The sequence below is a fragment of the Trachurus japonicus genome, chromosome 16 (assembly GCF_045865225.1).
Source record: "Trachurus japonicus isolate A0001 chromosome 16, Traja_1.0".
In the NCBI taxonomy this organism is placed as follows: Eukaryota; Metazoa; Chordata; class Actinopteri; order Carangiformes; family Carangidae; genus Trachurus; species Trachurus japonicus.
The window spans coordinates 28,321,239-28,344,616 of record NC_140922.1 but is presented as its reverse complement, the minus strand read 5'-3'; the positions used below and the strand labels follow the sequence as shown (position 1 = coordinate 28,344,616).

The window sequence follows — 23,378 nt, the reverse complement described above, 5'->3', positions numbered from 1 at the left end:
TCTTTTTTCTTGTATTTGTCATTAAAGGGATAGTTCACTCAAAATTGAAATTTCACAGACAAGCACTATGGAGGTATTTGGATGTTTTTTGGTGTGTCTTTTTGGGCGAAGAAAAGTGGTATCCATTTGCAACCGTCATATGGACATGCAGTGCTGCACGGAGCCCCGCTGTAACTCAGAGAAGGCATGGACGACTCTGAAACTTCTCCCAGCCCTTAGTCGACATGCGGGTGAGTAGATAATGAGTGAAGTTTGAATTTTGGGTGAACTATCCCTTTAAATGTGTCTTGTAATCCCATATGGGATGGTCCACAGCACAGGTGGCATGACACGAAAATAAAAAAAATAATTCATTCATTCATTAAGACACACACTCAAGTTCCCTTGAAACTTAAATAATTTATTTACCACTAGAGCACCACAACAATACTGTGTTACAATACAGCATAGTGGGTCACAATAACATCGTCATCATCATCATCATCATCGTCATCATTGTCATTGTCATCATCATCATCATCATCATCATCATCATCATTATCAAAACAACAGCAACAAATACACATCATAAAAATAACAGCTCTATGGTGACAGAGTCGGTGCCTCGCTCTCTCTCCTGCTCTTCAGTAAGTCCACTGGCACTCAACGCCCGCTGGGGCGAGTCCGGGCGCCGTTACATCAACACTGCTTACCTTGTAGCGGGGGGGTGGGGGGGTGGGGGGCGGGTGAGTGTGTGTGTTTGACTGTGTATGTGTGTGTGTGTGTGTGTGGGAGAGAGAGACAGATAGAGAGGGAGGGGGTGGTAGGTAGGTAGGTAGGTAGGTGAGACTAATAAGAAAAGTAGAAAAACTTAACAATAAAGAAAATTAAAACAGCATCAGTGCAATTTGTATTTCTTAAAGAAAGAGAGATAATGACTGACAGAGCTTCGGCAGGAGGTCGGAGGGTGAAAGTAAAAAGTTGAGTGGCGGCGAGAGAGACGACACACTGATGACACGACAACGCCGCGGCGACGGTGGTGGGATTGACAGGTTTTTCTGTTTTTTTTCAGCTCGTATCTCTTCTCTTGTCTCGTCTTCAACACCTTCGTTTTCTCTCGTCGCTCCAATATATCTCCTCCCTCCCGCCCTGCGTCGCTCCCATCGTCACTTACCAAAGACCACATCTCCTTTTCTCCAAGGCCTGAACCCGCTTGTCTGAAGCTGGTATACGTGTCGACTAAATAATGGGATGAGTGAAGAGAGGAGTCGTCGATCTGTGATGAAGGTGCAGAGGAGGTGAGGTGACACCCTGGGTCACTTCTCACTCATGTACACCTGGCCTGGACACATGATGATTCACATATTGTTATTATAATGGTGCAGTGTTGGATTCAGTTTGTGGTCAGCTGATCAAAAATTGTGATTGTCCAATGAGACCAGTCCTGACACAGCCGGCAACTCTGTGCACTCTGTGACGATTTCCCTCTAAAACAACTCCGTCACGTAATGTTCCATTATTATCTCATAGCGTGGTGAATGTGCAGGTCACAACTTGTCCACAAGAGTATTTTGGAGCTGTGTGATTGTGTATTTGATGAGTTCGATGAGGGAAACCAAGGAATCCCATTAGCCTCCATAGCGTAGCTCTGAGCAGCTCACGGCTCTGCTCCGCCGTAGCTTGCACCGACAATTAAAGGTAACAAACCTACTCCTAAAACTATAGGGATTATGGCAATGGGCCAATTTCCAAAATGTTGAACTATCCCTTTAGGTTTTTAGCAAATTATGCTTGTGTTGTGTGTTGCAGCTAAATACTGCATACCTGACCTCAGACCAGTTGTGCACTAGACTTTCAGATGCCGACATGGACACACAGATACAGGTGCAGGTGTGTTATAATTAAAACAACATGGGAGATGGATGGAAGAATAACAACTTGGGCTTTTGGTCTCTTTGGAAATCAGTCGTCACTGGGATTGTCAACTCTCTGAACTGACCAATAATAATAATAAACCAGAACGATCTTCTCAGGATCGTTTTGCCTTGTCATGTATTTTCTCACAGACTCCAGATTCTCCAGCCTCTGCGACCTGTAACAACGTGGACGACGTAGCTGCGGTGTCATCAGTGTGAGGCCGACATGAATGATGAGTGGAGTTTAAATATAAAACATGAACTTTCAACAGGATGGAATGAAAAGATGAGCGAAGAAAAAAAAAACACAGACAAACACAGAGATGAGGAGGAGGAGGAGGTGGTGGTGGTGGTGAAGACTGAAGACTGTGGAGGGGTTGGGGGTGGGGGGTGAGGTGGTGGTGGTGGTGGTGGGTGGGGTTGGTGGGGCTGTGTTATCTTCAGGACTTATTTCACATATAGACACTTATCACTTAAACTTCCAGTGTTTGCCTTTACTCTCGTGTCTCGGTGTGTGAGGTGGTGCATGTTGACAGGGCCTTAAAACGCCAGAACAGACAGACCTGTACAAAAGCCATGTGTGTGTGTGTCAGTCTGTCAGTGTGTGTGTGTGTGTGTGTGTCAGTGTGTGTTTGTGTTTGTGTTTGTGTGTGTTCAGTGAGGTCACAATAACCCAGATTCTGTCTTTGATATCGCTGCTGAACATTATTTACAGTCATTTCAGGAAACCATAACCACTGAAATGAAATGACCAATGACAATTATTGACAGTTCAGATCAGTTCAGTTTGTTTTAACATTAAAGTAAGATGTTAGTGTGAACATTAGTGAGTCTCAAACTAAATATTTTTAGATTTTTTTTAATAGATCTTTGCAAGAAAATATGAAATTGCAGCATTTAGAGATGCCACGGGAATTTCAAAATAAAGGCACGTCTTACAAATAATGATATGCATTTTCATTCTGGGTCAGGATACTATGAATTTCTCTCCGAGCATCGGTATCAAAGTCCGAGGTATCGTGACGCCACTGAACGGTCTGTGTGTGTCGTAGTGCATGAAAGTGTACTGTTGTGGTTTGTGTATGTCCAAGTCCACTGTGTGTGTGTGCATGTGTGTGTGTGTGCTGGCTTCTGAAGGCTTCTAGCTGCACTTGCAGGACTTGACCTTCATGTTGGAGAGCTGCTCTATCTTGGGGGTCTTGCCGATGTAGTAGAGGATGGTGAGGGGCTCCAGGTCCTGGGACACGCAGCAGGGTGACGCTGACGCTTCAGGGTTGATGGTGTTGTACAGACCTAACACCTGGAACAGCAGCACAAAGAGCCGTCAAGAAACCATCATACACACACAGTCAATAGTGAGGTTTCCATCCACCTATTCTTATTCGCATTTTCAAAATTTGCGAAAAAAAAAAAAACTTGGATGGGAACGCCAGAAATTCGGAAGAAAGGCAGAAAATTTGCAAAAAAAAAGTTTATACGCTTGAAGGGGGGTGGATTTGTCAGCGTATCGATAAAAGGAAAATGCGACTTTTTGCTATGGAAACAGGTTTTGCGAATAACCGATGACCGACGCAGTTCACACCACAGTATACAGTATACAAGTTTCCCAGAATGCAGTGGCACATGCAGCTGTAAAACAGGCGAAAAGCTGTTTTATTTCCCGCTGTAGCGCTGTTGTTATTACGTCACTTTATTAAAGGAGAATTCCGGTCATTTTCTAAGTAACACTCTACAGCTCTAGGTCCCCGAGTGCGACCATAGGAAAAAATCTGAGAAAAATATGTGCAGACCAGACCTGGCTCTCCTCCTGCTAGCTGCGCTACAAATTTAAGAGGAAAAAAAATATTTTGGATGGGACAAAAAGCATCAATATGAATATAACTGCTTTTTTCCCATCCAAAATCATTTTTTTCCTCCTAAATCCATGTTTTCCTTGCTTTTTTGTCTTTGTTCATATGGAAACAGTCCTGAGCTCGACAGTCGACTAGTAAGGTCTACCCTGGAAGCTAGAGTAAACAGAGGTACGTGATAAAAACACACATTAATTAACACTGCTCTCGTGGATGTTGCAAAGCATTTGTAGTGAAATTTTGAGTTTTTATTTATACATTATATAGAGGCCAAAGTCGCGGTTGGAAGAACTGCCCCCATTACTTCGCTGTTTAACTGCAGTGTAGCGCAGCTAGCAGGAGGAGAGCTAGGTCCAGCCTGCACATATTTTTCTCGGATTTTTTACTATGGTCACACTCGGGGACCTATAGAGCTGTAGAGCGTTACTTAGAAAATGACCGGAATTCTCCTTTAAGTTTAATATTTTTTCATGCGAGAAAGTAACTGTTTAGATCGCCAATGTGCGATTTGTTTATCCAAATGACGGCCTGTTTAGAAGTTTGCCACGATGTTTTTCCGGAGAAGTGAAGCTCCACCTGTGTGAGCTCGGCCGGTGAACCTGCGCCGTCATCCCGGGGGAGAAAACGATCACTAATGAACTTACCCGCAGCAAAACAATAACGAATGGAAACGGACATAAATTCGCATTTTATTTTTGCACATTTTCACTAAATTTGCTCAAATATGTCGATACATTTGGATGGAAACCTGACTAATGCTCGACCCCCACCCCCAGTGCCCCTTGACGTCCTACCTTGGAATGCTGCGTGTCGGCGCTCCACAGATATGGACACGCCCCGGCACAGAAGTTGGCCTCGTATCCCTTCGGCTCGTGGATCCACCTCCAGCCCAGGTCCTTCTTGAAGTCGATGTAGAGCGACCGTAAGCAGCAGTTGTCCTGAACGTTTCTGCACAAAAGGAAAGACGACGACGGGTAAGTCAAGGTGACGTTCAGGTGCTGCTGCATGTTTCTGTATCAACAACACCGGATGAGACGTGTGGGAAGGTTTATGAACCATCAGCTGTGGGAATCAGTGGCTGCTGTTGATCATCTTTATAGATTATTAACAATATTTATTGTTTTTTAATTGCTTTTTATTGTTTTAAATAGATCTTTAATAGATATAGTATAACAATTTCATTCCCTTGTATAATTTAATAATTTATTTTTATCTTATTTCACGCTATTTACTTACTTCTTTTTATCCACTCTCTAGTGTTTTCTCCGTTGCAAATTGCAAATTGTTGAGTGCTTTTAATTCTACTTGAATACTTTTGTGTGTGTGAATGTGCATGTATGTGTGTTTGTGCATGTGAGTATGTGTGTGAATGTGGAATGATAATGATTGTTGTTTATTAGTTTATTATGTAAAGAACTTTGGGCTGTTTCCTTCTACATGAAAAGTGCTTTATGAATAAAGTTTGATTGATTGATGAAACACGTCTTATACACTGCAAAAACTCAAAATCTCAAATCAAGAATATTTGTCTTATTTCTAGACAAATGTCATTTCCAGTCAAAACAAATCTCTTTATACTTAAAATAAGACTCATCACATTAAAAAGTAACTTGTTTTTAGACACTTTTTACTTTTTTCAAGCATTTTTCACTTGAAATAAGTAGAAAAATCTGATAGTGGATCAAGTTTTTCTTTCTTATTACAAGCACAAAAAAACTTGCTTTGACTGGCAGCTTTTTCTACTTATTTCAATTGAAAATTTGAGGTCAGGTCAGGTCAATATGTGTTTCCCCTGATGTGTGTGTAAATGTGTAAATGTGTGTGTGCGCTGCGTACTTGGAGCAGTAGGCAGCATCCAGCGCCCTCTTGGCCCGGTGGTTCTTGTGCGGCGCCTGGCTCTGGGACTGGGACTGGGACTGGGACTCCAGCCGGTATGAAGGCAGCAGCATGAGGAGAAGGTGTGGAGCCCGAGCGCTGTGCCGCCGCCTCTTAAACACCTTCAGGTCTCCACCGTGGATGAAGCTGTCGTCAATTCCTGCACAATGACGATAAAAAGGGAGATTCGGTTATCAGTATCAAACTGCATCATCTTCTTTTTTTAAACTTTATTTTTAAGAATTAGTTTTACAGTATATATGGAAAAAAAGAGGGAAAAGAAAAGAACATAAAAAAGGCAGAGATGGAAAAAATAAAATACACAGGGGGAAGATGAATTATAATGACGTGTACATTTTAAGAGATAGGGCTAGGTCCAGGGTTTAGAGACATTTTGGTCCTTTTTGTTCTGTTTGCCCACAGTCTTTCCTTCATATCAAAACAGGGCGAAAGCCTTCTCATTAAGGTGTTATGTACAATAAGCATTGAGAGAGTACATCGAGTAGGACATTAAGGGACACTGTACTCAAACAAAAACAAAACACAATCAATCATATTAGTAAATATTAACTGTGTCCTATTGTGATGAGGGGCCACTTATTCCATATAAGCTGTCCATTTCCTCCAGTATGTAGTGAATTTGTCCATGCACAAAGTCAGTTTTTCCATGTCATATATTTCTTTCAAAATTGCAATCCACTCCTCTTTCGATTGGGGCTCTTTTGATAGCCATCTTCTTGTAATAGCTTTTTTTTACTGGCTACCAACATTATTTTAATCAAATATTTATCAGTAACACTGATTGTGGGGGAGATATTACCAAGATAAATTGTGCATCATCTTCATCAGATCAGAGGTGGAAACAACACAACATGTCCTCATGTGGATCAAACACAGTGACACAGTCTGGGGGGCCCTGGGATCATGATGACCCTGCTCCCTCTGGGTTGTTAGGACGACTTCCTAACTAATGTTTATTGCTGTTGGAGTCTTTTTAAATTATCGTAACTTGATAGACCCCCACTCAAAACACCCACCCACACACACACACACACAATTACTCAAACTCAAAAGAGCATATGAGGCCAGAGTCATATACAGCGCAGTCTCAAACACACAAACACATGTCGGCCCTTGTTGATTTCCTCTCTGCGGGTTGTATATAACAAGCTCTGCATTAAAAATAATAATAATGATAATAAAAACCCAGACTACTCCCTCAAGGATTAAATGCAGATTAATCCGCTGCTCAAAATAGTCCCAAACGAAAGCACTGTTTCCTCTTTGGTGAGCAGGAAATCACGGAGTCATTTAACCCTTAAAAGCCTACATAGACCTAATAACGCCTGGGAATAGTTCTATATTTTTTGCCCATATTAAGCTTATTTTTCCAGGTAGTATAGTATAGTATAGTATATAGTAGTATTATACATCATATGATTCAGGAAAACCTGCCATTTTATCTGCTGCAGTGTAAAGCCACATTTATACCTTACCTTTGGATGAGCATGCCATATTTCACAAAAAAACTAAAATCGCCCAGTAAAGAAAACTTGTGTTTTGTTGAATAGCTCCCAACCAGGGGATTTTATCATTTTTTTCAATGTGAAAGGTTGTACTTAGGTGTTTTGAAGCTACATGTGAAGTTGGAAGAGGAGGGTCGCTACACTATTGGTTATGATGGTTCTTGACAACAATAAAATACACTGTTTCGACACAGAGGCCACTGGCAATTTTGTTGTATTTTCTTTTACAATGACTATAAAGCTTCAATTCTATTCTATTCTATTCTATTCTATATAAATAATACTGTAAAATAAACACATAGAAACACCATAACAACCATGTGAATGAGGTCACCTGCAAACCGCGCCTCCAGCTCCTCACTCTTGTTGGGAATAATGTAGTTATTTGACGGTACGAACGTGCAGCAGGGGCAGTGCAGGCTGATCTTGAATCCACTGTTTCTGTCTGTGGAGACAAAGAGTGAAGAGTTGCGTCCAGGTGAGGTCAACACAGGTAATTTGTTCATTATGTTCATTAATGTGCATTGTCCTTCTTAAAAAAAAAAAAAAAATAAATAAATAAAAAAACAACAACAAACAAACGAGACGACACAACACTCACCTCTGTGGTTCAGCCACTCACTCACGGCCTCTGTGACGTCAAACGACAGCCACTCTCCCTCCGTCTGCGTTCGTACCACCTTGCTGTCGATGTACCGCTGCGTCGGGGACGTCAGGTCTTTGTGTCCTAAAACCTGAGGACAGAACCAGAGTCATGGAAGGATATTTATTACAGCTGAGAAGGATGGCACCACATAAATGTACAAATATATTCCTTTTCCTCTTGTTGTTCAGTTTCTAACCCTCAGAAAAACCTGGTTTAGGTTCGACAGACTGTGGACTGTCCGGTGATCAGAGGTTTAGATGCTGCACTTTTCATACTGTTTATATTACTGATAACACAACAGGTTGAGATTTGATTGATCATAACACAAAGGTCTAAAGTCACGACTGAGAGCAGGCAGGTTCTGAGGTCAAGATTACTTAAAGGGATACTTCACCCAAAATCGATAATTCACCAATCATCTACTCACCATCAGGCCAAGGAAGGGTTTGGAGAACTTTCAGAGTTATGAAAATGCTTTAGGAGTTCCAGGGAGGGTCCGGCTGGTGAATTTTCATATAATGGTGGCGGATAAAGTTCACTTTTGAATTGTCCAAAGCACACACTATGAAACATTCAAATACCTCCATACTGCTCGTCTGTACTGACTCAAATGTCCTGAAGCCGCCACATGGAAAAGTTGTTCGGAAAAAATTTATTTGATCTTTGTTTTTAGCCTTGTTGTAGCAGTAGCTCCCAGTGGCTGTGCAAGTTTTGCTGCGAGATGTTCTTCCATATTTACATCATACATCCAATGGTTTACAATGATGAACGGACATCTTGCAGCAAATCTCGCGCATGTGCACAAACATCAACAGAGCCACTGGGAGCTGCTGCTACAACAAGGATAAAAACAGAGATCAAATTATTTTTTTCCCAACAACTTTTTCATGTGGCAGCTTCAGGACACTTGGGTCAGTACAGACGAGCAGTATGGAGGTATCTGGATGTTTCATAGTGTGTGTTTTGGACGTACTGTAACCACCGCCATTATATGAAAATCCGTTGCCAGCCGGACCCCCCCTGGAACTCCTAAAGCGTTTCGATGACTCTGAAAGTTCTCCAAACCCTTCCTTGGCAAGACGGTGAGTAGAAAATTGGTGAATTATCGATTTTGGGTGAACTAGCCCACATCTGGTGTCTTACAACTGTGTTTTTCTTTTCTTCTTTTCATTCATTTTGTGTTTTTTTAATGTCACAACTACTTATTCATTCTTATTTTATGTGTGACTGGGCTGTATACGGCACGTATGACACAGCAGGCTCAGATAGCGTTCGGTGCTGCGATGCAGAAAATGAAAACAGCTGCAGAGGCGTCATGTTCTCAGTCTAAACTGATGTAAACGATGAAAGGCTGACCACAACATGATAAACAACACATCAACACAGCACACACACAAGCAGGTGCAGCGGCTTAGGAGAACAACACACGGGGCATGGGCACTCTAACCGGGGTAAACTCTGACAAAATGAAGAAATCAAGACAATAAATGACCTATTTTTTATGCCGTTAATAAAGTTTATTTTATCTCACCAACTCTGCCTCTGGTTTAGACTTTCATCCTCCTCACAAACACAATGAGAGCTAAAACTAAACCTGTTTTCTGTTGGAGCAGAAACATGAAATCCAGAGAAAGTTTCTCGCCGACAGATGCAGAGATATACAGATGTTGACCATTTGTTTGAGTTTTATGTTCAGTCCTGTTGCATTTTGCTACTGAAGAATGTTAATCGAACACATATCATGAGAAAATAAAGCACTTAATCCTGTTTTAAGCTCTTTTGAAAAGGAGTCGCTGTTAAAAACCTAAACAATACCAGTCCCTGTCGAGGTCTCCAACCTGCTTAGTGGTCTCTGATGGATTGGCCAGGTCCAGGTCTGGGAGGAGCGGTGAGAGTGTAACCAGATGCTGGACAGAGCCGTGTTATTCTGCTGTCCTTCAGAACCAAGTGTTTGTGTTGGCTCGTCTCGGCCCTAATGTGTAAAACACTATTCCTGCTGCTTTCGCTCTCATCTCCTGTTCGAGCTGTTGTGGGAAACCCGACGGAGACGGAGACGGAGACGTGAAGCTCCGTCTGGATCTCCACTTCCTGCTCATTTAGTCTAAATAATATTTATGTCAGTGAGACAGGTGATGAGTTGTTGATAATGTGGAGCCTCTCTCAAAATTATAGGTGTTTGTCACTTCATAGTTTTAATGATTTAAACTCATTATGTTCAGTTCAACCTCCTCTTTTTTTGTTGTTCGACCTCAGTGATGAAGGACAGAAAACGTCTGAGTGTGATCTATAGCAGCATCTGCAGCAGGTTTAACACAGGCCGGGATATTTTCAAACATTTATAGACGAAGTGTAAAGTTCTGCTATGTATAGATACAGAATCTGTGTGTGTGTGTGTGTGTGTGTGTAGGTGTGTGTGTGTGTGTGTGTGTGTGTGTGTGTGTGTGTGTGTGTGTGTGATGGATGTGAACGAGGTGGATGTTATCAGGTCTCCCCCTTTGTACCGGCCCGTCCCGTCCTCCCTCACACATTAACGGACACAGTGTTTGTATGAGACAGTCTCAGTTTTGGAGACGTGGTTAGTTCAGCTGTCAACACACAGAGAGAGAGGGGGGAGGGAAAAAGAGACAGAGAGAGAAAGGCGGACAGAGAGAGAGAGACAGAGAAGGAGATGGAAAGAGAGAGAGAGAGGGAGAGAAAGACAATGAGACAGAAAGGGACAGACAGGGAGAGAGAAAGAGACACAGACAGACAGAGAGATGAATGAATGAATGAGATGGAGAAAGAGACAGACAGAAAGAGAGAAGAGAGACAGGCAGAGGGACATAGGGACAGATAGCGATAGATGGACAGAGAGAGAAAGTGAGAGAAAGTGACAAAGGGACAGAGAGATGGACAGAAAGACAAGGACACAGAAAAGGCAGACAGAGAGAGAGACATGGACAGAAAGAAAGAGAGATGGACAGAGATAGAAAAGAAATATAGACACAGACAGAAAAACAAGACAGAGAGACAGACAGAGCGTGAGAGAGAGGGAGAGAGATGAATTGTAAAATTGTAATGTGTGTATGTAGATATTTTGTAAAATGCTTTGGCAACAACACATTTCTGTTCATGCCAATAAAGCTGATTGAATTGAATTGTTTGACATAAAAACAAGACAGAGAGACAGACAGAGGGAAAGAGAGAGGAGAGACAAATATTTTGTAAATTGCTTTGGCAACAACACATTTTATGCCAATAAAGCTGTTTGAATTGAATTTAAATTGAATTGAGAGGAGAGACAGACAGATAGATGGACCGGGTCAGCAGAGAGAGAAACCAAGAGAAAAGTGAGGATGACAGAGATGTGATGAAGGACTGTATGTTTCCAGTGTCTCTCTGTTTGACTCCAGTTAATCAGGACGTAACACAGAACTTGTCTTTTCTGTAACGCACACTCTTGTTGTTGCTGTTGTTGTTGTTGTTGTTGTGTACCTGGTAGAGCTCGATGCGCTGCTCGGACACTCGGGCTCCGGGGTTCTGCAGACGGAAGATCCTGAGCTCGGCCTTCACCAGGTTGGACGCGTTCTTCTCCATGGACGACACGTCGAAGGTCAGCCGCCGGAAGTACGGGTTGAAGTGTGTCGAAGAGATGACGTCTGCAGAGAGAAGGAGAGAGAGATTTATTAATTTTATATATTTTTTTACAGCATTAATATTATTTTATTGTTATTCTTTGGCAACATAAGCTGAAATTGAGAGACAGAGGTGAATGGAGGGGACGACAGATCTAAGTCTGCTGATAAGTTATAAGATGATAAGTTCAGTTTCTTCCTGCATCTGGACCAAAAAGAGACGGAGCTCGTACCTGAAAGTGTCACTGAAGCCAAATCAATCAGTAAACAGATCGATAGATAAATTATTGATCCGGTTTGTTTGACTAAATAAAATTTTTGAACAGATAAAAGAGAGAGAAGCTGCATGGTTCAGGCTCCACGCTGCCGTTTTTTATTACTCAGGCTTCCTCAGTTACTGTAAAAATGTGATGACATCACTATGACATCACCAGGGTAACTGAATGTTCCATGTGACACGTAAACAGATGTTGAGGTGTAAAACTGTGGAGCGTCCCTTTAAAGATCAGTGTGACTGTTGTTTTTCATGATAACACACTCCCTCTGTGCCACACACACACACACACACATACACACACACACAGTAGCGCCGACACAGGACCGTGTGACACACAGACACACACAGCAGCACTGACAGCCACATGTGTTACCATGTCTGACAGATGTTGCACAACACACACACACATGTAGAGAAATGCTGGAAACCATGTGTGTGGCGTGGGAGTGTGTATGTGTGTGTGTGTGTGTGTGTGTGTGTGTGTGTGGTGCGGAGTGTGTGTGTGGCACAGCAGTGTTTGACAGTGCAGATCCTGGAGGTCTGATGTCTGTAACGTAACGCAGAGGTCTGGATCACACACACACTGTGGTCTGTTTACACAGAGCCACAACCACAGCAACAGCACACGCACGCACACACACACACACACGCACACACACAGACACACACACACACACACACACACACTTGGAGAGTGGAGCCTTAATCCACAGACAAACACAGTCACTGTCTCTGAACGCTCCTTGTTACTCAGATACTATCTCAACCTGTTTATATACACAAACATCTGTATTCACATCTGTATCCATCTTTGTGACAGTAGCTGCAGTGAAACACACACACATGCACAAGCATCTTATTGGCATTGCACTGTGTGTCCTATGTAAGACTATTTTATAAATAAAGTTTGAGAGAGAGAGATGATGATAGATAGATAGATAGATAGATAGATAGATAGATAGATAGATAGAAAGAAAGAAAGAAAGAAAGAAAGACATAAAAATACAGAGAAAGGTGGTAGAAAGAAAGAAAGAAGTAAAAAGACAGCGAAAGGGGGTAGAAAGAAAGAGGGGGATAGATAGATGAAAGAAAGAAAGAAAGAAAGAAAAGTAAAAAGACAAAGAAACATGATAGATAGAAAGAGAGAAAAGGCAGACAGAGGGGGATGACAGATAGAAAGAGATGGATGGATGGATGGATGGATGGATGGATGGATGGATGGATAGATAGATAGATAGATAGATAGATAGATAGATAGATAGATAGATAGATAGATAGATAGATAGATAGATAGATAGATAGATAGATAGATAGATAGATAGATAGATAGATAGATAAAACAAGGAAAAAAACAGCTGTACAACATCTGTATGTCATATCTCTGTGTCTCCAGCATCAGAACCTCCTCTGTCAGAGTTGAGGCGTTCAGGTGCAGCACTGAGTGTGGGACACCTGTGTTTTCAAACACACCATCACTGTAACACACAGGAACTAGTGTGACCAGATCTCAGGTGTCTCATCCATCTCCGTCATTCACTGGAAACTCTTCTATTTGTTCGATGAGAATCAGAAACATCCTGAGAGGATGCAAAGTGTGTGTGTCAGTGACCGGAGAGAGACGCCCTGCTGCAGCAGACTGACTGAGCTCCACACACACACACACCTACACACACACAGACAGGGGTTTACTGTGTGATTCAGCTGCCGGTTGTTTGTCCAGAGAAAACGTCACATCTAGCTGTCAAATACCTGCTGCTCTCGTCTCACGGCTCCTCACTCTGTCTGCTCTCCAACAGGAACCCCGGCTCCTCCACCAACCCGCTCCAACCTCTCCACCTTATACAACCACTCCACACCTCCACCAATCACCTGCTTCTTCTGTCTGTAACTGCACCGAGGCGACAGGTGCTGCTGCAACACCTCTACACCACCCGGAGATAAATCCACAGGTCGGCCACGGTTTGTATCTGTTCTTCATTCACAACTTCATTCACAGCCGTTTTCACACCTTCTCTGAATCAATGGGTTGTTTCCTCTATAAAAACCTTGTCGTTGTACCTTTATTTATTAACATACGGACATGGAAGTATGTTTAAGTGTTGATTTGTTATTTCTATTATGGTTACTTTAACAATATCTCTATCAGTAATTCAATAATTGTTGTCATCTTTCCTTTTTGCCTTTCGATTAGAGTAATCTATGTTTTTCATTTTCTTTTTGTTGTTGTTTTTGCACATTTATTGCCTGCCACATCTCAGTTTTCTTTAACAAAAGAAAAAAGAAAAATCCAATACAAAAATGATCACAAAAAATAAATACATAAAAACCACCAAAAAGTGGCTTAAAATCAATATGTTGTGAACAGAGAAGAGGCTTTGTCCTCACAGAGCAGATGTGATGCTCTGACGGACCAGGAAAACTTTGCTGAGTTATGGATCCAGCTGTTGCTGAACGCATCATATAACTTCAGGTCTCAGTGCTGCCCCGGTCCGGCCGGTTACACTCTGCAGGGGGTGAACTGGACATGAGAGGTCAGTGAACCGTATGATTTATCCTCTGAGGACCTTGAACCCACCACAAACTAGAAATTACGAAATAAAATGTATCTGTGATGTGATGCAGTCCACCTTAAAGGGATAGTTCAACGTTTTGGCAAAGTGGCCCATTGCCATAATCCCTATAGTCATAGCAGTAGGTTTGTTACCTTTAATTGTCAGTGCAAGCTATTTTTTAGAACGGCGGAGCAGAGCCGCGAGCTGCTCAGAGCTACGCTACGGAGGCTCATGGGATTTCTTAGTTTCCCTCATGAAACTCATCAAATACACAATCCAACAACTCCAAAACGCTCTGGGGGACAAGTTGTGACCTGCACATTCACCACGCTATGAGATAATAACAGAACGTTACGAGATGGAGTTGTTTTAGAGGTAAAAACCGCTGATGCGTGTTCCCATTGGGGGCAGTTTTTCAGCAAGAAGTCTCTGTATTTACCTCTAAAACAACTCTGTCTGGTAACGTTCTGTTATTATCTCATAGTGTGGTGAATGTTCAGGTCACAACTTGTCCACCAGAGCGTTTTGGAGTTTGGAGTTGTTGGATTGTGTATTTGATGAGTTTGATGAGGGAAACCAAGAAATTCCATGAGCCTCTGTAGCGTAGCTCTGAGCAGCTCGCAGCTCTGCTCCGCCGTTCTAAAAACAGCTTGCACCGACAATTAAAGGTAACGAACCTACTGCTATAGCTATAGGGATTATGGCAATGGGCTAATTTGCCAAAATGTTGAACTATCCCTTTAAACTACAGAGAGAGCAGTGATCATGACCCTGCTCTGTGAATGAAACCACTACTACAGGTGGGTCAACAGGAACCTGCTGCGCACAGAGACCAGAGTCAAACAGATCCTGGTCCTGATCCTGGATCCTGCATGGGAACTCTTTGATCCCGGTGAATCCCTGTGCCGGTGCTCCGAGGGCCGGTCGGCCGGCGTGAACAGTGAGCCGTGTGAGCGGCGCGGGGAGGACGAGCCAACACCAACGATGCTCTTTCTCATTTCCTTCCACTCGTCAGCAGAGAAAGTCACACTTCAGCTCCTGGAGGAGCAGCTGAGGGCGGACTGTTTACACACGGCGCTGCAGCCTCATGAATGAGGCCGCTGTGCTCCGGCTCAACACTGGACGCATTGATGGTGGAGCGCACACACATACACACATACACACACACACCACACACACACTCCTGATGGACACTCACAAAGAGAGCTCAGTGTTTAGTTGGATTGATATCTGCGCTCAAGACTGATACCAGAAGGTTGTTAGTTATTCACTGGGAATGACACACTCAGACACGTCTATACAACTCTACACACTTCCATACACCTGTATACACCTCTACACACACTTATACAACTCTATACAACTCTACACACTTCCATACACCTGTATACACCTCTACACACACTTATACAACTCTATACAACTCTACACACTTCCATACAACTCTATACAACTCTACACACTTCCATACACCTGTATACACCTCTACACACACTTATACACGTCTATACATCTCTACACACTTCCATACACCTGTATAGGTACACCTCTACACACTTCCATAAACCTCTATACAACTCTACACACTTCCATAAACCTCTATACAACTCTACACACACTTATACAACTCTATACAACTCTACACACTTCCATACACCTGTATACACCTCTACACACACTTATACAACTCTATACAACTCTGCACACTTCCATACACCTGTATACACCTCTACACACACTTATACACGTCTATACAACTCTACACACTTCCATACACCTGTATAGGTACACCTCTACACACTTCCATTCACCTGTATACACCGCTATACAACTCTACACACTTCCATACACCTGTATACACCTCTACACACACTTATACAACTCTATACAACTCTGCACACTTCCATACACCTGTATACACCTCTACACACACTTATACACGTCTATACAACTCTACACACTTCCATACACCTGTATAGGTACACCTCTACACACTTCCATTCACCTGTATACACCGCTATACAACTCTACACACTTCCATACACCTGTATACACCTCTACACACACTTATACAACTCTATACAACTCTACACACTTCCATACACCTGTATACACCTCTACACACTTCCATTCACCTGTATACACGTCTTCTACACACTTCCATACACCTGTATACACCTCTACACACACTTATACACGTCTATACATCTCTACACACTTCCATACACCTGTATAGGTACACCTCTACACACTTCCATAAACCTCTATACAACTCTACACACTTCCATACACCTGTATACAACTCTACACACTTCCATACACCTGTATACACCTCTACACACTTCCATACACCTGTATAGGTACACCTCTACACACTTCCATTCACCTGTATACACTTCTACAAACTTCCATACACCTCTATACAACTCTACACACTTCCATACACCTGTATAGGTACACGTCTACACACTTCCATACACGTCTATACAACTCTACACACTTCCATACACCTGTATACACCTCTACACACACTTATACACGTCTATACATCTCTACACACTTCCATACACCTGTATAGGTACACCTCTACACACTTCCATAAACCTCTATACAACTCTACACACTTCCATACACCTGTATACAACTCTACACACTTCCATACACCTGTATACACCTCTACACACTTCCATACACCTGTATAGGTACACCTCTACACACTTCCATTCACCTGTATACACTTCTACACACTTCCATACACCTCTATACAACTCTACACACTTCCATACACCTGTATAGGTACACGTCTACACACTTCCATACACCTCTATACAACTCTACACACTTCCATACACGTCTATACAACTCTACACACTTCCATACACCTGTATACACCGCTATACAACTCTACACACTTCCATACACCTGTATACACCTCTACACACACTTGTACAACTCTATACAACTCTACACACTTCCATACAACTGTATACACCTCTACACACACTTATACAACTCTATACAACTCTACACACTTCCATACAACTCTACACACTTCCATACACCTGTATACACCTCTACACACTTCCATTCACCTGTATAGGTACACCTCTACACACTTCCATTCACCTGTATACACTTCTACACACACTTATACAACTCTATACACCTCTACACACTTCCATTCACCTGTATACACTTCTACACACTTCCATACACCTCTATACATCTCTACACACTTCCATACACCTGTATAGGTACACCTCTACACACTTCCTTACACCTCTACACACACAGCCCTATACAACTGTACACACATCTACACGCCTTTACTTACATACACATACCACTGTACATCTGCACACAACTCTACACACTTCCTCTCACCTCTGCACACCTCCATACACCTTCACATACCTCTACACATCTGTACACAGCTGGTCGGTCACTGTGTGAACTGTGTCAGACAGACACAGCTGTGTCTCAGCTTCCAGCAGTTTACTTGTCACAGTGACCAAAACCAAAACCAGATACATGGTACATGGACCGAACCACGACCACATCGGGGTCATGTGGGCACTGTGCTGTTTACATTTTTTTACTGGGTTTCGCTCACCACTCCTATAGATGGCGCTGTGTCAGTTTCCACTAGTGCTTCTCCTTGGCATGGGGAGAAACTGCAGCGTGAGCAATGGAAAACACAAAGGGAAAAGAAGTAACTCAACCTGACCCAGCTTCAGCAAAGGCAGCATGAGGACGTTTAACCCCGATAAGATCCATGTTATATCTGATCTGATTATAAGGCGAAACAGCACCCCCGAAAATGCCAATTTCATGTCTTCTTTCAAGCCGTTTTCTCAAAAATGGGTTTTTCTTGCACACCAAGATATGAAATACCCATCTGCCTACACTCACCAAACTTTCCACATTTCTTCCTATCTATTTTTGCAGAAGGGTTTGTTGATAAATCATTCATAGCTGGGTTTAAAGTACATTTTATTCCAAAAACATGGTGAAAATTGATTTTTTTTTTATGACTGTAGACGGTATTTCCTGATGTATGGGCTGATAAGAGAACATCCCAGCCACAATCCCTTCTGTAAAAAGTTTCTTGTGGAATGTATCAACAAAATGAAACCAAGCTTTTGAATCTGGCACCATCCAATGTTAGTGATTCTGTTCTTGGCCATATATGCAAATCAGTGCATATTTAATGAGTTAGCACCTAATTTGCATATATACACATAAAATTCAGAAAACTTGTAATAGCCTACACTTTTTCTTAGTTTTTATGTAGATACATAACAAACTAGGAAAGTTTCATAGTGATATCTATTAAGCCTATTCACCTAGGCTGTCTCGCCTTAAGTGTACGTCATAGATGTTGTCATACTGATAGTTAAGGTGTATTGATTTATTTCCCAACCATGCATTAGAAATATGTTCCACTCTCGTAGCGTCTGGGGGGTCACGTTTTCATGACCTAGCCTGTTAGCTTAGCAAGTCAGTAAAATAAATCAATCCCAGACCAGACAAGCGGATTAAGACCACCGTGTAGACCACTCACAATATTATTATTGTTTTAACACAATCTCCAGACTCTCTCTCTCTCTCTCTAGTCTTATGACCATATTATCTCTTTAATCTAATCTCATCACTTTAATCCCATCGAGGAGGATGGGTGACTTCACTGTCTTTGTAAACTTGTGTAACAGATCATTAGCGTATTATCCTTTTCGTCTGAACTCCACACACACACACACACACACAGGCTGACACTGGTCTGACTGGAGGCGGAGGAGGAGGAGGAGGAGGAGGAGGGAAGTGAAGACTAGATCCTCTGCTGATGGGGCTGATTTTTAACGGCTGATTTGGCGGTTCCCTTTCTTCTTCATCTTAGCGAGCACAGTTAAATCCTCAGCCTCAGTTGAATGAAACACACTTGGGTTTTCTGACTGCAGCAGCGTGAGGAGGACAGGGAAATTCCAAGGGGCTGGTTAGTTTGAGAGTGTGGGGCCTCAGGAAATCCCTGAGTGGCTGCAGGCCGCGGCGCTCGGCACAGTCCGCCCACATCACCACCGACTGATCCAGACCTGACATGAAAATCATCCACCACAACTGGCGCCGCTGTGGTCTGTGTGTGCATGTATGTGTGTGTGTGTGTGTGTGTGTGTGTGTGTGTGTGTGTGTGTGTGTGCATCGCAGTGATGGTACTCAGTGATGTCATCATGTCACACACACTCTCACGCGGTGACATAGATGTCGTTACTGTTTCACGCAGCTCTTCCCTCAGCGAGGAGGAGAAGAAGAGGAGCTGTCACACGGGGCCGACACCGCGGGCCCTGATTCCTGTAATCAGTCACTTCATTACTCATCACTCCCATTACCTCACATCCCACCACTGGCGCGGCTCGTGCCGTGCGGACCAAACTTCCAGCTAAAAACGTGCAGGGAGTTTATGACGGATTGTCCCCATGCAGTCAGGGAGATTAACTGTGAAAAGAGCTGTTTAAAAGAAAGCTCGGCTATTGCAGCAGAGCTAACATTAGCAGCTAGCAGATATAATACATAAGGTTATTACTGTGTCTGGGCAGCTGGACACACTGGACGATCACAGGACAGACTGGGATGGAGCTGGTAGAGAAAAGACGTGATAGAGAGACAAGATCTGGTGTTTGTTTCCACCTATGGAGACAGATGTTGGTGAGTGAAGGAATCATGCTGAACTCAACTGCAGCTTCATCTCAATACTGTAGGTCAGTGGCTATCAGTCAGTATTATTGATTACAGTAATTCACAATGAAAGCTATAAAAAAACATACATATGGCTCCTTTGAAGGGATAATTCAACATTTTGGCAAATTGACCCATTGCTATAATCCCTAGGAGTAGGTTCGTTACCTTTACTGTAATTGTCGGTGCAAACTATTTTTAGAACGGCGGAGCAGAGCCGTGAGCTGCTCAGAGCTACGCTACGGAGGCTAATGGGATTTCTTGGTTTCCCTCATCAAACTCATCAAATACACAATCCAACAACTCCAAAACGCTCTGGTGGACAAGTTGTGACCTGCACATTCACCACGCTATAGCGTAGCTCTGAGCAGCTCGCGGCTCTGCTCCGCCGTTCTAAAAATAGCTTTCACCGACAATTAAAGGTAACGAACCTACTGCTATGACTATAGGGATTATGGCAATGGGCCAATTTACCAAAATGTTGAACTATTCCTTTAAATAATGAAAACTCAAATCATTGACCGTATTTTCATCTGGCTCTGCAGCTTCATCTCAATACTGAAGGTCAGTGGTCAGTCACCATGTTTATCAATCAGTAGCCTATTACTGATCAACTTACAATAAAAGAGGGCGAAAAAGAACTTAACTGTCAATAATCCTTGACCTCTCGTTTTAACCCACAGCTCCTGAGGTTGCAGTCACATTTACAGAGACTGTGTCAGGTTTTTGACTCAAATCAAAGACTGATCAACACTCAATATATTCATAGCTTCGACAACAACCACAACAGAGGCAGTCAAACTTGGTAAGTAGGTGTTTTGGCCTGGATTAGAGACGTATGTGGATTGAAATAACCCAAACTGTACAACTACAACCTCCACCGTGTGAGTTCTTCAGTCAATGCCTGTTACAGAACCTAAACCTGTCCTGTCGGGTGGATGAATGCAAATGTCACCATGGTGCAGATGAAGTGTATCAGTGTCCATTTGATGATTGATGAGTCTCTGATGGATTTGGATGTGAGTGAGATGCTGATTTCAGGGTCTCAGGTTTGATAATGCACCCTGTCCGCGCTGACAGAACCCGACCACTACACAGTCTAAAGACAGAGGGAGACCAGACCCGTCTGTCAGTGTCCAGCACCATTTCAAATAATAAAACCTCTTCCTGAATGAAGGACCTCAAAGTTCAGAGAGAACCTGGTGGAGGATCTGTCAGACTTCCTTCCTGAGGGGGGGAGAGGGGAGGGGAGGAGGGGGCTCAGACTGCTGTACTTGGCCGCTCTCCCTCCTCCTCTGGCCTGCAGACGCTCTGACTGGTGGCTTTGTCAGCAGAAACTTCACAGACCTCTTCCGCTCTGCAATGACAGAGTTAGTACCAGCGTGAGCGCCGGACTCCTGCCTAATCTGTCATTACTACATCTTTTCCATATGAAGTGCAACGTGAAAACGGCACCAGGCTGCAGCTATACTGTAGCGCACACACGGAGAGACGACGCTGCTGCTGCTGCTGCTGCTGCTGCTGAGAGCGAAGCCTATGATTAGAGCGGTCACTCTGAAATCATCTCTAATGGGGTCGTTTCTGACAGAATTACCGTTTATTAAAGTATTCATCAGTCTGCACACAGCCAGCTGAGCTGAAGAGTCCAGCTGTGTCCAGCTGCTGCTGCTGCTGCTGCAGCTGTGCTCGCTGCTGAGGCGCCACACAGCTGCACAGGTGAACCGCAGCTCTACGGACCAACAGTCATCATCAGTGAATAATTAGTTTATCTCTGCCAAAGACGCACACATTAAAGGGACAGTGTGTAAAATCTGAATATATTACCAATGAATATATGTGTATAAGTGTATAATCGCTATAAAATAAAATCAGTTTGGTTTTCATAGCCTAATAATTTATATATACTGTACATATAGCAAGGGTCTTTCTTGGAGAGTGTCCTTCCTTCCTTCCTTCCCTTCGTCCTTACTTCTTCCTTCCTCTTTTGATCCAACTGACCCTCCATCTTTCTTTCCTTCCTTTCCTCCCTTCTTCTGTCCTTCTTCATCCCTTGAACAAATCTGTTCCCTCCCTCCATCTTTCTGTCCTTCCTTCTTTCCACAATCCCTTTTCCCTTCCTTCCTTCCCTTCGTCCTTACTTCTTCTTCCTTCCTCTTTTGATCCAACTGACCCTCCATCTTTCTTTCCTTCCTTTCCTCCCTTCTTCTGTCCTTCTTCATCCCTTGAACAAATCTGTTCCCTCCCTCCATCTTTCTGTCCTTCCTTCTTTCCACAATCCCTTTTCCCTTCCTTCCTTCCCTTCGTCCTTACTTCTTCTTCCTTCCTCTTTTGATCCAATTGACCCTCCATCTTTATTTCTTTCATTTTCCCTTCCTTCTTTCCTCCCTTCTTCTGTCCTTCTTCATCCCTTGAACAAATCTGTTCCTTCCCTCCATCTTTCTGTCCTTCCCTTTTCCCTTGCTTCCTTCCTTCTTTCCACAATCGTTTTTCCCTTCCTTCCTTTTTGACCCAATCTATTCCCTCCCTCCATCTATCTTTCCTTCCTTTTTCCCTTCCTTCTTTCCTCCCATATTTACCTTTGTCCTTCCTTCCTACTTTTCCTTTGTCCTTCCTGCCTTCCTTCCTTCCTTCCTTGACCCAGGTGGACAACAGGAGGGTTAAACAAGTGAGATGTGAGTTGTTGACTGAGCTGCAGAGGTTGTGTGTGTAGTTGTGTGTAGGTGTGTGAAGCCTCTGGTTTCTCTGTGGTGACGGTGGTAAAAACCAACAGGAACGACGAAGCGCTCCAGTGCTTCAGAGTTTATTTATGGTGCAGGAGGAGTTTCTGACCCGCTACAGCAGCAGCAGCAGCAGCAGCAGCAGCAGCAGCTCTTAAATCTGTCCTCGGAGATTAAACCGTCACCGACAGAGACGTGAGCAGAACCTGACACCGGCCGACAGCTAACCACCTACGTATATACAGACTTGTTACCAAGCAACAAGCCCTGAGTGACAAACACTGACGAGAGACCTCGGGCTTCAGATTCGTTTTAATGAAACTCACAGATCTGGTGAATGTCTAGTTCTAGACGTTGTTGTGTTCTCAACCCATCCTAGCACAACTCCATCAAGAAATCTGCTCTGGTCTTGCATTGTTGCATCTCCATCCATTTTATCCATCGTAAACAGCCCATCTCACCTAAATCTACTAAATTGCACTATACTTCCTGTTTTTTGTTTCTTTGTTTTTTATAGTAGTGTCATGTTAACTGTCTCTCTTTGTAGTTTTATTATCTGTTGGTTTCTGTTTGGATAAGTTCCAATTTGTGTACCGATTTTCTGTGTTTCTTGTGTTTTTCCTGTCTTTATGAATTATGTTGTTATGTCCTTGTTGTTCATTTTAATGGCTTTTAACACATTGCCAGGAGGACTAC

The 23,378-nt window shown here is 43.0% G+C and overlaps 1 protein-coding gene across 1 annotated transcript in view; it reads right to left on the bottom strand.

The window, feature by feature from the left end:
* Window positions 1-384: 384 nt before the first annotated feature.
* Window positions 385-23,378, bottom strand: part of tgfb2 (transforming growth factor, beta 2) — a 39,785-nt gene continuing 16,791 nt past the window's right edge. The window contains exons 3-8 of the mRNA XM_085802965.1: window positions 11,267-11,430; window positions 7,748-7,880; window positions 7,481-7,591; window positions 5,582-5,780; window positions 4,540-4,693; window positions 385-3,195 (exon numbers count right to left, since the gene is read on the bottom strand). Coding sequence (XP_085659091.1) covers window positions 3,037-3,195; window positions 4,540-4,693; window positions 5,582-5,780; window positions 7,481-7,591; window positions 7,748-7,880; window positions 11,267-11,430 — 920 coding nt within the window. The 3' untranslated portion in view covers window positions 385-3,036. The remainder of the gene's footprint in view (window positions 3,196-4,539; window positions 4,694-5,581; window positions 5,781-7,480; window positions 7,592-7,747; window positions 7,881-11,266; window positions 11,431-23,378) is intronic.